At 40.4% G+C, this 14,724-nt stretch overlaps 1 protein-coding gene across 1 annotated transcript in view; it reads left to right on the top strand.

The window, feature by feature from the left end:
- The window catches only part of SPTLC1 (serine palmitoyltransferase long chain base subunit 1), a 60,650-nt gene extending 55,559 nt beyond the window's left edge, over positions 1-5,091 (top strand). The window contains exons 14-15 of the mRNA XM_065947029.1: positions 1,996-2,069; positions 3,793-5,091. Coding sequence (XP_065803101.1) covers positions 1,996-2,069; positions 3,793-3,886 — 168 coding nt within the window. The 3' untranslated portion in view covers positions 3,887-5,091. The remainder of the gene's footprint in view (positions 1-1,995; positions 2,070-3,792) is intronic.
- Positions 5,092-14,724: the final 9,633 nt, after the last annotated feature.

Genomic DNA, 14,724 nt, shown 5'->3' on the forward strand with positions numbered 1-14,724 from the left:
GTCTATGCTGCCAGGCGTCAGGGTAATAGTAATGTTTCTCCACACACACTTTGTGTCATGGGCTGTGGGCCTTGTCTAGGTGCCAGAGTGTCTGTTCTGATCAGACTCACCTCTGTCCTCTTCTCATTCGTGGGAACAGCTAGTCTTACTGCTACTTTATTCCAGAGGGAGACTCAGAAGAGGGCATGTGAATCAGTTGACTCCATACTGTACTTAACATACTTTATCCTCATAACAAACAGAAAAAGTGAGCCTGTGGACAGTTCACAGATCCCTAAGTAGTATCTGTGGGCCCGACCGACACTGGCTGTCTATGGGAAATCATCTTGAGAGTCGAATGAGGAGAGAACAGGCGCTCTGGAGGAGGGAACAAATACTCTGTGAAAGCTGCATTTGTAAGAAGGAAGAGTCAGTTCTTACAGTGTTTTTGCATCATCACAGCTTCCATCCTAAAAGCCTTTGTTCCTCTTTGCCTTTTCTTTTCCGTATTTGAAAGAGAAAAGGGAATTATGACACCGTAGCCCTTTTTTAAGCTTTGTAGAACTGAGAGGAGGTTCTGCCAAGTTTTTGTTGAGTTGTTTGACAAAACACCGTTTTGTACAAACTGAGCTATGGTTTATAATGTTTCTTAACTAGCCAGGAAGCAGAGCCGGTCCAGATGTTTGCAGAAGGAGTTAACTCTTCCAAGTACACTTCCTGAGTGTAAAGTTAGCAAACGTCACTGCCTGCCGTTGTTTTCAGTCTTTTCCTCACAGAGGAAAACCTGCCTTCACAGCTTACAGAGTGGCTCCTCTTCAGGCTGATAACTGCCCCAGGCTGGCCGTGACTGTTCTCTCCTTTAGAGCACCTCTTGCTCTGACTGGGTTTTGTTGTTGTTGTTGTTTAAATGCAATTCACCTGTAAAAGTCACCCTTTAAAATATCCTGTTGAGTGGTTTTTAGTATCTTCACAGGGTTGTGCAGGAAACAGTATGATTGCAAATTTTGGGGTGATTCATCACCACAAAGAGAAACGGTTATAAATCATTACCCTTGTCTGACTTTTATACTTTCTTTATTTTGATAGCATTAGTTAATTTTTTAACATTGTTGACAGATAGCTAATGTATTGGAAAACTGTCCACAAAATGTGTGCTACCAGACTTTTCTGTGCCTGGTAGCACCGTGCCCAAGTGTAGCACATGGGAATCAAAGGTGTTGCTAGCATTTGAAAGTGTTAGTTGCTCAGGTGTGTCTCTTTGAACCCGTGGACTGTGGCCCACCAGGCTCTTCTGTCCATGGTATTCTCCAAGCAAGAATACTGGAGTGGGTTGCCATTTCCCTGTAAGCAATTTCTTTCTGAAGTGATTCTGCTGGCGTTATTAAATCCAGCTCTTGGTTAGCCTGTAGGACTTTGCTGGTCCTGTTTCCCCGTGTCCTAACTCTGCTTGCCCTAAACGGTAATCCCTCATTACCTATGACTGTTTGAATTAAGTCAGACTCAGAGCTGAGTGCCACAGTTGCACTAGCGTGTCTCACAGTGGCCGAAAGGCACGTGGGGCCCTGACTGCCCGTGAACGTGCAGAGCAAACACCTCCTTCATTGCAGGAAGCTCTGTAGGACACTGTTGCTCAGGATGACTTTGTAGTTATTTTGTCTTCTGGTAGTTATAATTGGAAAAATGAATGAAAACTTCTGTTGAGGGTGGCATTTCAGTGTACCTTCCTGTTTTAATGACCAGTGTCTGCAGTGTGGGCTTTCCAGGTGGCGTTAGTGGTAAAGAACCCACTTGTCACTGCAGGAGGCAAGAGACGTGGTTTGGATCCCTAGGTAGAGAAGATCCCCTGGAGGAGGGCACAGCAACCCTCTTCAGGATTCTTGTCTGGAGAATCCCGTGGACAGAGGAGCCTGGCAGGCTACAATCTGTAGGGTCGCACAGAGTCAGACATGACTGAAGCAACTTTGCACCCATGCACATCTGCAGTTCAGGTCACAGGTATATTCCTTTTTCATGCAGTGCATGGACAGAGGCATCGCGTTAACTCAGGCACGCTACTTGGAGAAAGAAGAAAAGTACCTCCCTCCTCCAAGGTTAGTAGACTTTAAAATATGACCTGAGGCGTCATTTTGTTTACTACTTTAAGCTCTTTTGAAATATGTTTTGAAATTTTCTGAAAGATTATCATCAGATAAGGAAGAATATGTATCATTAAAAAATAGTATATCACCTGTTGTTCTTAAACTAGATGTTTTCCTATTTTAACTGAAAATCCCTCAGGACCCTAGTAAATGAAACATCTGTGATCCCAAGATGGAACTGGGACAGCCCAGGTTCCCATCAGTGACAACCTGCCACCGTACTGTGGCAGCCATTTCTGCCAAGAGGACAGTCCTGTAGGGAAGGGCACAGTCTGGTTGGTGGTTTCATCTCACCTCTGGCCCAAGCACTGTGTGTGATACTTAATCTGACAAACATTTATTAAACTCCCAAGGAAAAACAAAGCATCAGTGGGGAAAATCGAGAGGTTTGAGCAGCCCTCCATGGAAAGTACCTTGACTCATGATTTAAAATCAGTCTTCATTGAATGGATAGGGAGGTGGGAGGGAGGTTCAGGATGGGGAACATATGTACACCCATGGCTAATTCATGTCAGTGTATGGCAAAATCACTACAATATTGTGAAGTAATGAACTTCCAATTAAATTAATTAATTAATTTTAAAAAAATAAGTAAAATCAGTGTTCATTGAACAAAACATCCTTATTCTGCCCTTAAGTCTTTACAGTATAGTCCAAGGAGGTTGGTCAGAACATTGAGTGTTCGAGGTCATGACACAGGTCACAGAGGAGGATATGGTTAATTCTAGCCTGGGAGGGACTCAGGCTTCCAGAGCAGGTGATGCTTAAGTCAAACCAGGAAAATTGAGTGTATCAGACAAGCTGGGGTGCGCATGAGGTCTTCCAGCAGGGAATGCAGGGTTATGGAGAGCTACAGGTGCATCAGGGGAGGCCAGAGCACAGGTTTGAGAGGAACCATGGAGAGGGAGCCTGGGGGAGGCTGGGAAAGACCCAGAAGAGCACATGGAGTCAGAGCACCATGCAGATGTGGAGCCCCAGGCTGGGTTCTGGAAAAATGTTCTGGCAGCAAATGGAAAGCACCCTGAAAATCCTGCTCTCTCTGTTCCAATCACATCATCCCGAGTTGTGAGCCTGTGTTTCATGAGGACAGGGGCCACCCTAATTTTTTGCCCTCAGGACTCCAAGCCCAGCCCACTTCAACACATACGTGTCCAATGGTTGATGCAGATATTTGCAGAGCAGAGTAGAAGGCACAGGGGTAGCATTGAACTGTCAGACTGATGTTTCTTATCTCTAGTTTCTTGAAAACTTGAAAACCTTTGCCTTGCATCAAAATATTGTAGAACTCTGAATGACTTACTGAATTAAAATTGTGAACAACCGCAGACTCATTAATTTGAGAAGTGTTGACTTCCTGCTTTGAACCTGCAGTGGTAGATTTAAAAGCATAGAGTTTCCTATTGGCCCCAGCAGAGCCCCACTGCAAGGTTACCTTGACCAGATCACTAGCAGTCCAAGAGGAACAGTCACTCCTGTAAGTGGCAGTCAGTACTTGCGGTTCTCAGGACACAAGGTCCCTGCCACAACTGCTCAGCCCTGCCAGGGCAGGGAGAAAGTGGCTGTGGACAGTAGGCCATGTTCCAGTAGAAGAGCTTTATGCACAAAAACAGATGGCCGCTGACCCTTTGTGGAGACTCTGATTTGACTGTCTTTTGTGTCCCTTATGGTTTCTCAGCATTAGGGTTGTGGTCACAGTGGAACAAACAGAAGAGGAGCTGGAGAAAGCTGCGTCCACGATCAGCGAGGTGGCCCAGACCGTGCTGCTTTAGTCTGGGGCCTGGTGTCCACTCAGCACGCAACACTCAGGCCTCAGAATCCTGGCCGAGCGAGCAGAGGGTGCCTTGCTGTTACCTGATGAGGTGTCTCTAGACGGTGTGGATGTCAACGTGTTGTGTGACCACGAGATGGATGCTGGTGACTCTTTAAGGGAAAACATCCAAAAACCCAAAATCTAATTTTTTTTTAAAGGAAAAACTAATGATAGCATCTAACTGATACTTAAATTGTGTTATTTAGTACTATTTGTCTAAATAATTAGACAAAATTGTCTACACCGGTAAAGCTTAGAGGCACTTCAGCATATGTGATACAAAATGTACTGAAGAGCTAATCCAACCACATCTTTTTCAGTCTTTGTCATGTGAAGCTCAGTGGTGGCTAATATATAAAGGAACACTTTTGTGTGATTATTACAAACTTTTCATTATAATATATTTGAATCCAAGAGTTTTTATATACACTAAATGCTGATGTTGCGCCATTCCTAACATTGAATCTTAGCATCCCTAACCAGAGAGCAGTCATTGTACTTCCTAAGTGAGCAATAATTTACATCAAATACTATTTTATTTTAGTATAATTGACCTTTATATTTATTCTGTGTTGACTTCTAATCTGTTTTCTGAAGAGGGTTACTGTGATCATCCCAAAATAGAAATCATGTCCTTGGTATTTTAGAATATCTTGAATGTATTCTTTTTTGTATAGTGGGTTTGCCTAGGGACATATAACCATGGTCTTTTTCTAAGCTAAAGAAAATGAGACCTTTATTTCTTTTCAGCTTAATGAATCCAGATATCTGAAAAAGATGTGAAAGCACTGAAAATAAAATCATTAATCCGTGCTTTAGCTATCTGTTTTTTTCTTTAGCAGACCAAGTTGGGTGATATAAATGTTTGTGATATGTGCCACAAGATAGTGCATAGATATTACATTATTATTCCATCTCTTGTTAAAGGGAAAGGAATAAAATTATATTGAAAATATCATTTTTATAGTATATGTTCATATTAACAAATGGTCCTCAACATCTTTTTAGATAACATATATTTTTTAATGTTTAGTTTCTATTTTGCTTGAGGTATTTTGTACATATGTGCCTTGTGATTGCTGCTGCTTTAAAAGGTAACAGTACTCTTGGGGATGAATCTGTTCTGTTTTGTTTTTTAATTAAATAAATCTACATTCCTGATAATCAGTCTATTTCCATGTGTAATATGTTCAACAGAATGGTCTCTTAATTTTAAATTCTGCAGACCTAGAGTGGTAGTCTGTGTGTGTGAATGTGTATGTGTGTTATGGGGGTGTTTAATTCCTTAATGCCTTTCTTCAATATATAGTATCAGAAATTTCATTGGTTCATACTGATTTAAGCCTTGGTCACTTATGCCTACAAAAATACAAGACCTGTTCTTTTTATAAGCAGGTTAAGATTGTAACCTTTCAAAGTCAAGATTGCAATATCTAGATTTTTATTGCTACTTTAAAAAAATTATTGGAAGTTCCTGGAAAAAAATGATGGAGCAGCACATATTGTTTAACTTCAATCCTTGAAACACATCAACATGAACAAAAAACAAAGTCTAATTTAAAGCTGTAGAGTGACCACAATCCAGTAATACACACCACAAAAAAATATCTATTAGAAACAAAAAAATTGTGTAAAACAAGGGAAACGGTGAGAAACAATATCTCAAATCTAAAGCAGGTTGCAAATTGCTGTTTTCGAGACAGTGATGAAGTGCTCTATCAGTGGTCCTCTGTTTAGAAAGGCAGTGACTAGGTGAGTAGTATGGGAAGCTTTTGGAGCAGATTTCCACTCAGCGCTTGCCCCCAGGGGAGGAAGAAGCCACACACAACTACTTCCTTTTTGTTGTCTATAGGAGACTCCAGCTCAGGAAAAGTGGGACTTTTAGTCAGGTTAGGAAAAATGGACCATAGGCCTAAATATAAAGATAAAACTACAAAACTTCTAAGAGAAAGCACAGAAGGGAATCTTTCAAATCTTTGGTTAGGCAAACATAGATGTAATACCAAAAGTATAAGCCATAAAAGAAAAAGATAGGTAAATTAAGCTTCATTAATTTTTTTTGTTTAATTTGCTCTTCAGAAGACAGCTGAAGATAAGCCACAGACTGTGAGAAAATATTTGCCAGTCATATATAAGATATGTATCCATATGAATGTAAAGAGCACAACTCCAAAATAAGAAATGAAAAAGTATAATTTTAGAATGGTGAAAGACTAGACATTTCACCAAGAGAGACATTCAGATATCTGAACTCATGAAAACATTTGGTCTGATTCGTCATCAGAGGAATGCAAATTACAACTATGAGATACCATTACACGCTCACTAGAATGACTATAATCAAAAAGATAATACCAAATGTCAGCAAGATATGGAAAAATCGGAAACCCCACACATAGCTGGTAAAAGGTAAAATGGCACAACATTTTTGGAAACAGTTTGGCAGCTTCTTCAAATTAACATAAACTTGCCATGCATGTGTGCACGCTCAGTCACTTTGGTCATGTCCAACTCTTTGTGACCCTATGAACTATAGTCTGCCAAGTTCCTGTGTTCATTCATTTTCCAGGCAAGAATACTGGATGGGTAGCCGTTCCCTCCTCCAGGGGATCTTCCCAACCCAGGGATCAAACCTGCATCTGTTAACATCTTCTGCATTGGCAGGCAGGTTTTTTTTTTTTTTTTTACCACTGGCACCACCTGGGAAGCGCTATTCATAATGGCCATAAATCAATCCAAATGTCTGCCAGCTGATGATTGAATAAACAGAAAGTGGTATATTCATAAAATGGAATACAAGTTAGCATTAAAAAGTCTCAAAGTTTTTTTGATAAGTGAAAAAAACAGATGATGACCATGAACTTATGTAATTCTATGCATAGTCAATGTCCAGAGAAAGCTGATATAAAAAGTGGTTAGTGGTTGTCTGCAACTGGGGGTGAGGTTGAGATTGACTGATGACTTATCAGCACAGGGGACCTTTGCAGATGTTCTAAGATAGGATTGTGGTGATGATTGCACAACTCTGAATATACTAGAAACTATTTGCTCAGCATTCAAATGTTCTTTGGATGAATTTGTGAGGGAGAAGGTGGTCTCCCTGTCCTATTCCTCCGCCATCTTAGTTCCCTCAGCTATACTAGAAACTATTGAATCGAGATCAAACTAGTCAGTCCAAAAGTAAATCAATCCCGAATATTCATAGGAAGGACTGTTGCTGAAGCTCCAATACTTTCGCCACCTGATGTGAAGCCAGCTCATTGGAAAAGACCCTGATGCTGGGAAAGGTTGAGGGCAGGAGAAGTGGGCGACAGAGGATGAGATGGTTGGATGGCATCGCTGACTGCAAACTTCAGGAGTTAGTGAAGGACAGGGAAGCCTGGCGTTCTGCAGTCCATGGGGTCACAAAGAGTCGGACACAACCTAATGACTGAACAACAGCAATACTGAATCAAGTACAAATCTGTGATAATGAACATAATTACTAATCAATTGACTCTTGCAGTCATTTCAGCAAATGTGTTCTTATCTGTGTTGTCCCTGATGAACATTTGGAAGTCCACGATGTGGATGGGGTGGCAGGTCTCAGCACCAGAGGACAGTATGCCAAAATAGAACCGGAGGCAGCCCAAGGCTGATTTGAAAGCAGAACATGGTCTGGTCCTAGCTTATCTGCTCATTAGCCATGAATCCTTGGACAGGACCCTACTCCTCACTGAACAAGTTCTTTATGAAATAGAGTTGGGCTGACGGACTATGTTTGAATTATCTTAAATCCTCCTGCTGTCACAGTGCTTCCCAAGCCAAGTTGGAAAATTCTCTGGCTCCAGAGAGACCTCTGTCACTGAGAAAGAACTACCTGTGCACACCTTTCCCACAGGGAATATGACTCACACCAATCAGTATACTATTTTGATGAAAACACACAAGTCAGAAAGCTTCAAAGATTGGGTTCCATTCCCCTGATTGTTGCTACTTACCCTCCGAGTGATTCTGTCCCTCCAAGCCCCAAGCCATCTCTCGCCTGCTTAACGGCATCCAAGAATTTCCCTGGAGACACTCCCCATGCTATGCATCACCTCAGGCCCCTTTTTCCTCTCAAATTTATTCCACAAATTGCAACATCTGAGGAGGCCGCCGAGGGTTCCATGCAGAGTGCAGAGGATGCCCCAGAGTCTGGACACCTAAAAGGACCAGCATCGCCACCAGTCATCATGTGAACCTGGACAGTGACTTAAACTGACTGTGTGTTTCTCCATCTGTAAAATGAGAGTTATTGTGCCTCAGCCCATAGAACCATTGTGAGAATTAGGTAAGATGATACATGCAAATACTTTAAATTGCACTTCATGTGTACTGAGTACAAAATATATGTTGTTATTAATGATAATAATTGAGACAAGTTGGCAAAAAGTTTGCCTATCTTCTCTCTTATGTGTTTCAGTAGGAAGTCATTCCAGAAGGACTTGGGACTCACATAACATCCAGGTCTGTGATTTTTTTTTTCCTGCAACTGGTTTACAGAAGCCACTCCAAATATTGAAGATTTCCAAGAAAAGTATTTCTGCCGCCTTAATTCACATGCATGGCTTAAACCAGCTTTCTACATATTCTGTTGAGAATCCAGATCTGGCAGTCAGTTGCAGGCCCACCCCTCATCTCCCACCCTGGGACTGATAGAAGCCTGAGGAACTGAGTGCCCCACCCATCCTGGCGACTAGAGCTGGAGAGAGACCCTCTGTTCAAATTCCCAGTATGTTTCTTCTGTCATTGATGGCACTGAAAATGAAAGGCGGATTAAGTATGGTATGTTGTTTGGTTTCCCAACTCCTTCCAGTTAAGAAAGACTTGTATTTGCATTTCAGCCCTTCCTCAGCTCACAAACTCAGAACTAGTAACTGAGATCTGGAGGCCAGGCCTCCTAATAGGCTGCCTCATGCAGACAGGCCTGAGTCCTCGGCCGGGATGATCAGAGATGTCTCTGAGCATCCTGACACCGCTGTTGCTGAGCTGAGCTGAGTTAGGATAGCTCCAGGGCCTCAGACCTGCAGGTGATACATCATTCTATATGTTGTCACATCTGCCTCTTCCATATTCTTGATTTCTTTCATTCAAGTGAAGAGGAAACCCTCATTCACCCTTTGCAGTCAACACACAGTCTGCTCAGAGCTGAGCAATAAGGGGATTTGTGAGTGCTCGTGGCCTGCTGTTCTTCCACATCTGTTTCCTGCCCCTTAGCTTCTGGCTGGCCTCCTGACTTGTCTGACTCCCCAGCTTAAATGGACAAGCAAAGTCCTTATTCTTCATCCCTGGGGATGAGGAACCTTGCTTTCTTGTTGTTTACATTTTTTAAATTACACAAGTGATTATATGTTCAAATTAAACATCCAAAAAAATAAGGAGGCATGATGAATAAAACTTGAAAATCCTACTTCCACCCAATTCCACTCCCCAGGGGTAACTGTTTATTCAAAATTTGTTGGGGAACCTCCAGAAACCATTTCTATTTGCAAGTATACCTATATTCAAGTGGATTTTTAAAAGCACAGACCAGCTGCATAGTTCTTGTTCTGACTTAAAGTAGGAATTTTTCTGTAACAGCACCTCATTCCATTTACTTTGGGCAGAGTGTTCTGTATTTTGGATGTGTCACAATTTATTTGACTAGTTTTCTTTTTGTAGACATTTAAATTTCTTATTTTTTTCCTATGGCGAAGAATGTTGAAATGAACATCCTCAGACATGTAACAATGTGCCTCTGGAATTTCCATGATGTGGACTTCTAGAACTGGAATCTTGAGCCCAGGTGTTTGCAAAATCTTTCTTTGTATAAAAACCAGCAAATAGTTTTATCAGGTATCTATATAACGAGTTTTCTTTTTTCTTGCTTGTTCTTGTGTTATTTTCTCTTTACAGCTGTTTCAAATTTTTATGCTGTCAAATTTGCCAGTCTCTTCCATATGGCCTAGAAATTTTGCCTTGCTAAAAAGAGGTGTCCTCACTCCAGAATTATAAGAAAGTTGTCCTTTCTCCTTCAAATACTTCTTCCTATGGATCAATAGCTGCTTTGTGAGCTTGTTTGTCTTATCTTGGCCAACATCAGAACACTGCAACTATTGTTGATTTCTGATATGTGTTCCTGTCTGGTAGAACAAGTCTCCTATCTTTCTCTAGTTCAAAATATGCTTTGACATTCTTGCACTTTTTCTCTTCCAGAAGACTGTAAGATTCAGGTTACCATATTTTAAAATCAGAGTGGTTGTGTCTGCATCATACTGCCTTCAAACATGTTGATGGAGACCTTTATTGTCTGGGCTACAAACTGCCTGGTGACATCAAATGCTCCACACAGCTATGTTAATGGAAGCCTCTTCTGAACATGCTAGGTTAGAAGGTCTGCAGGAAAAAACTATATTTACTCATCTTTGTCCCCCCCACCCCCTGCATCAGTGTAGCCAGATCCTCATTGACACAATAAACATTGAGTGAATACATTCCAGGATGAGAGCAGTAAGCTCTTGGTATAGACTCATGGCATTGGCTCTTCCTCACAGGCACGTATGTGCATGCATGCTAAGTCACCTCAGTCGTGTCCAGCTCTGCGACCCTATGGACCAGAGCCCACCAGGCTCCTCTGTCATGGGATTCTCCAGGCAAGAATACTGGAGTGGATTGCCATGCCCTCCTCCAGGAGATCTTCCCAACCCAGGGATAGAACCTGAGTATCTTACGTCTCCTGCATTGGCAGGCAGGTTCTTTACCACTAGCATCACTTGGAAAGTCATAGCCATGTACAACCCTGAGCAAACAGCTTTACTCTATGATGGTTGGCTTTCTCATCAGTAGGATGGCCACAGTCTTACAAGTTCTGCCTGCCTTGCAAGGTGATTCTAGAACTAAATGAGTACCACGCAGTGCCAGAGCACTAGGAAAATGAGGTAAAGTAAAACATCCTAACAAAATGAAAAGGAGAGCAGGGTGGAAAGATGGGTAAAAGCTAGAAAAGAAATTAAAATATTCTTCTTTAACTGTCTGCTATACTTCCCTCAGCCACCCGCAAAAAACATGAGAAGAAGTGAGAGGTACTTCTCAGGATCCTCAGAAGCTTTAGGGAGCAATCTGAGACCTGGGGGAGTAAAACACCTCCTCAAATGATGGCTGAATCTCTGCTTCAGACATCTGACAAGGAATTCCCTGGTGGCACAATGAATTAAGAATCCTCCTGCCAATGCTGGGGACATGGGTTCGATCCCTGGTCGAGGAAGATTCCCCATGCTGCGGAGCAAATAAGCCCATGTGCCACAACGGCTGAGCCCACATGCCTAGAGCCTGCACTCTGCCCCAAGAGCACCCACCACATTAAGAAGCCTGAGCACCAGAACTAGAGTAGCTCCCTCTCACTGCAACTGGAGAAAGCCTATGCAAAGCGACAAAGGCCCAGAGCAGCTGAAAATAAATAAATATTATAAATAAATAAAACATGTGACAAAATCGTACTAGAGTGTACAGAACCCAGACCCAACAACATCCCCTCCTTTTTTCCTTGTCCTTACCAGGGAAAAGACCCTGGAAAGGCCAGAAGACTCTTTCTTGGCCTTCTGGTTGTCAGAAATCAGACCAAGGAAAACAGTGATCGTTAACTGAAGGCTTACAATGTACCAGGTTCTGTTCTAACCTCTTTTTCATCCTCAAGGAAACCCTGTGAGGTGGGGATTACTGACTTCATGTTTTATGGTTGAGAAAGTTGAGATACAGAGATGTGGAGTGACTTGCTCATCATCACACAGCCAGAAAGAGGTAGAATCTAGATAGAATCCAGATATTTGGGCTCTAACATCTATGCGCCCATATACCAAATCACACATCTTTTCATGCAAGATCACATTTTCATTGTGCTCTCTCTCTTGGTGATGTGTGTCTGAGAATCCTAAGGATCTTAGATGCCCATCTCGCTGATACATATTTATCACCAGAGAAGGTGTCTGGAGTGATGTTCAGCTGATATTAATTCAAATTCAAAAGGAAGATGCTTTGGAAACTATAAAGTACTTTAGAAATAAAAGATTTATTTAGTTTACAAATCACTGTGCTATACACCTGAAACTAACACTATATTGTAAATCAACTAAACTTCAATTTTAAAAGTTAATTTTTGAAAAAGACTTCTGCATCCTAATTCCAGGAATCTGTGAATGCTTCAAATTATTTAGGAAAAAAAGGGTTGGGGGGAGGTATCTGAGTCCAATGATAAGTATCTTCAGAAGAGAGACACAGGGGAGATGAGACAGAAGACATGAAGACAGAAGCAGAGATCAGAGTGATGCAACTACAGGCCAAGGAATACTAGGGATGACCAACAGCTGTTGGAAGCTAGTGATTTTCCCCCAGGGCTTCTGGAGGGAGTGCCGACCTGCCAACATCTTGCTTTTGGACTCTGGCTTCCAGAACTCTAGAGAATAAATTACCATTGTTTTATTGCCCCACCCCAAAGATTTATTGGTTTGTATTTCTATATCAAAGCTTCTATACTCAAAGCTATGGTTTTTCCAGTAGTCATGTATGGATGTGACAGTTGGACTGTAAAGAAAGCTGAGTGCCAAAGAACTGATGCTTTTGAACTGTGGTGTTGGAGAAAACTCTTTGAGAGTCCCTTAGACTGCAAGGAGATCAAACCAGTCAATCCTAAAGGAAACCAGTCCTGAATGTTCATTGGAAGGACTGATGCTGAAGCTGAAACTCCAATACTTTGTCCACCTGATGCGAAGAACTGACTCCTTGGAAAAGACCCTGATGCTGGGAAAGATTGAAGGCAGGAGGAGAAGGGGATGACAGAGAATGAGATGGTTGGATGGCATCACTGACTTGATGGATATGAGTTTGAGCAAGCTCCGGGAGTTGGTGGTGGACAGGGAAGCCTGGCATGCTGCAGTCCATGGGGTCGCAAAGAGTTGGAGATGACTGAGCGACTGAACTGAACTGATTTTTATACATACTGTAACTTTTGCATGTCACACCTATTTCATTTGCAATCTAATTTTTTCTGCTCAATGTATTTTTGTGTTCTTATAATATGCCAAAAATGTCTTTAAAATATGATATATTTAATTGCTATATAAGATTTATTAGACCTGTTTTTTATTTGTCAAACACTTATCCTTACCTAGTTAAATCCTTCTATTTTGTAAACAGTATGTTGCCATCATTTTTGAAATTATTTAAAATTTTTTGTTCTTATGCAGCATTTTAAGTGTAATTATTACTGACTAGGTTACTCTAAGTGAGACATTTCCTTTAACTTTTTGAAAGATATGGATGAGGCTATTTGACATTAGTTCTTTCTCTTTTAAAACTTAAAAATCAAATTATATTGAAGGATTTCTACCCCAACTGTTCCCACCTTCAGCCACACTCTCAAGAGGTAGTCCACTTAAACCTTTTCTTATTTCTTCTAGAGAACCAAGCATTTGTCTAAATAATGTTATGCCCCATTTCCTCATTTATCAGTCTTCATTAAGATCTCCTATTTTGAAAATATTCTCTACATATTTTTTCCTCATGTCTCTATTTGAATTACTACCTTCCACTTGTTTATTCTAGGAGTTCTTAGTTTATGCCAAGTAATAAACCCTTAAAATTTTGTCCAGTTGCATTACTGTCATCTGTATCTTAGCTGCCTGCATTTTGATGTAATGAAAGCTATTGATTTCTTTTTCCCTTACAGTTTGTGCTTTTGAAGTTTACTTAAGGAGTTTTTAACACTCTTAGTTCTCCACTGATTTCAGATCTTTATCTTTCATATTTAGGTCTTTAATTCATCTGAAGTCAGGATTAGATAGGAGTCCAGTTTCATTTTTATGCTTCTTCATATGGTGAGATTGTTTTCCCAAATCATTCACTAAGCAATCTATTGTTTTCCCCTTAAATTTATTTTTATACTTTATCTTACATTAAGTCTCATACAAACGTCAGTCTTTACGTTATTATGTCCTTTGGTGTTTTCATCTGTTCTCATGGCAGTTTCACTGTCTTTATTAAATTATAGCCTTTTAGCCTATCTTAATATTTGACAGGACACATTCACCCTTTGTTTTCTCTGAAGTTGAATTCACCATTCATAGGTTTTTATTCCTTCATATATGTTTTTAAGTAAATTTAGTGGAGTTCCTCAAAATATCCAAATGGAATTGTCTGATATTGTGTTTCATTCATAGATTAATTTAGGAAGAATCAATATCTTACAGTATTGAATTGTTCTATCTAAGAGAATTGGATGTCTTTGTATTTATTCAGATCTTCAATCTCCTTTGAGTTTTTAAGTTTTCCCATTGAGGGATTTTTGGTGTCTTGGATAATTTCTAGATATTTTTTACTTTTAGTTATCGTAATTTGTAATTTACTTTTATTATCTTTCTAGTTAGTTATTGCTGGTGTAGAGAAAGCATTGATTTTTGTAAGTTTATCTGGAAAATTTGCTGAATCACTTGTTGATTATTTTGTTTTTTCTAAGTAGATTATACTTTTTATGTCTTTCTCTTTTGTTATAGCATTGTCCAGGATCTCCAAAACAAGATTAAATGGTGGCAGTGGTAGTGGGCATATTTACCTTGTAATTGATCATAAAATGAGTTGGAAAGTGTTCCCTCCTCTTCTCTTTACCAAAAGAGATTTTATAAAAATTGCTATTAATTCCTTAAATGTTTGGAGAAATTCTCTTTGAAAATATCTGAAACCTGGGGATTTCTTTTCCAGGAAACTGTATTACAAATTCTATTTCTTTAATGACTATAAGATTATTCA

This window comes from Muntiacus reevesi, chromosome 10 (assembly GCF_963930625.1).
Source record: "Muntiacus reevesi chromosome 10, mMunRee1.1, whole genome shotgun sequence".
NCBI lineage: Eukaryota > Metazoa > Chordata > Mammalia > Artiodactyla > Cervidae > Muntiacus > Muntiacus reevesi.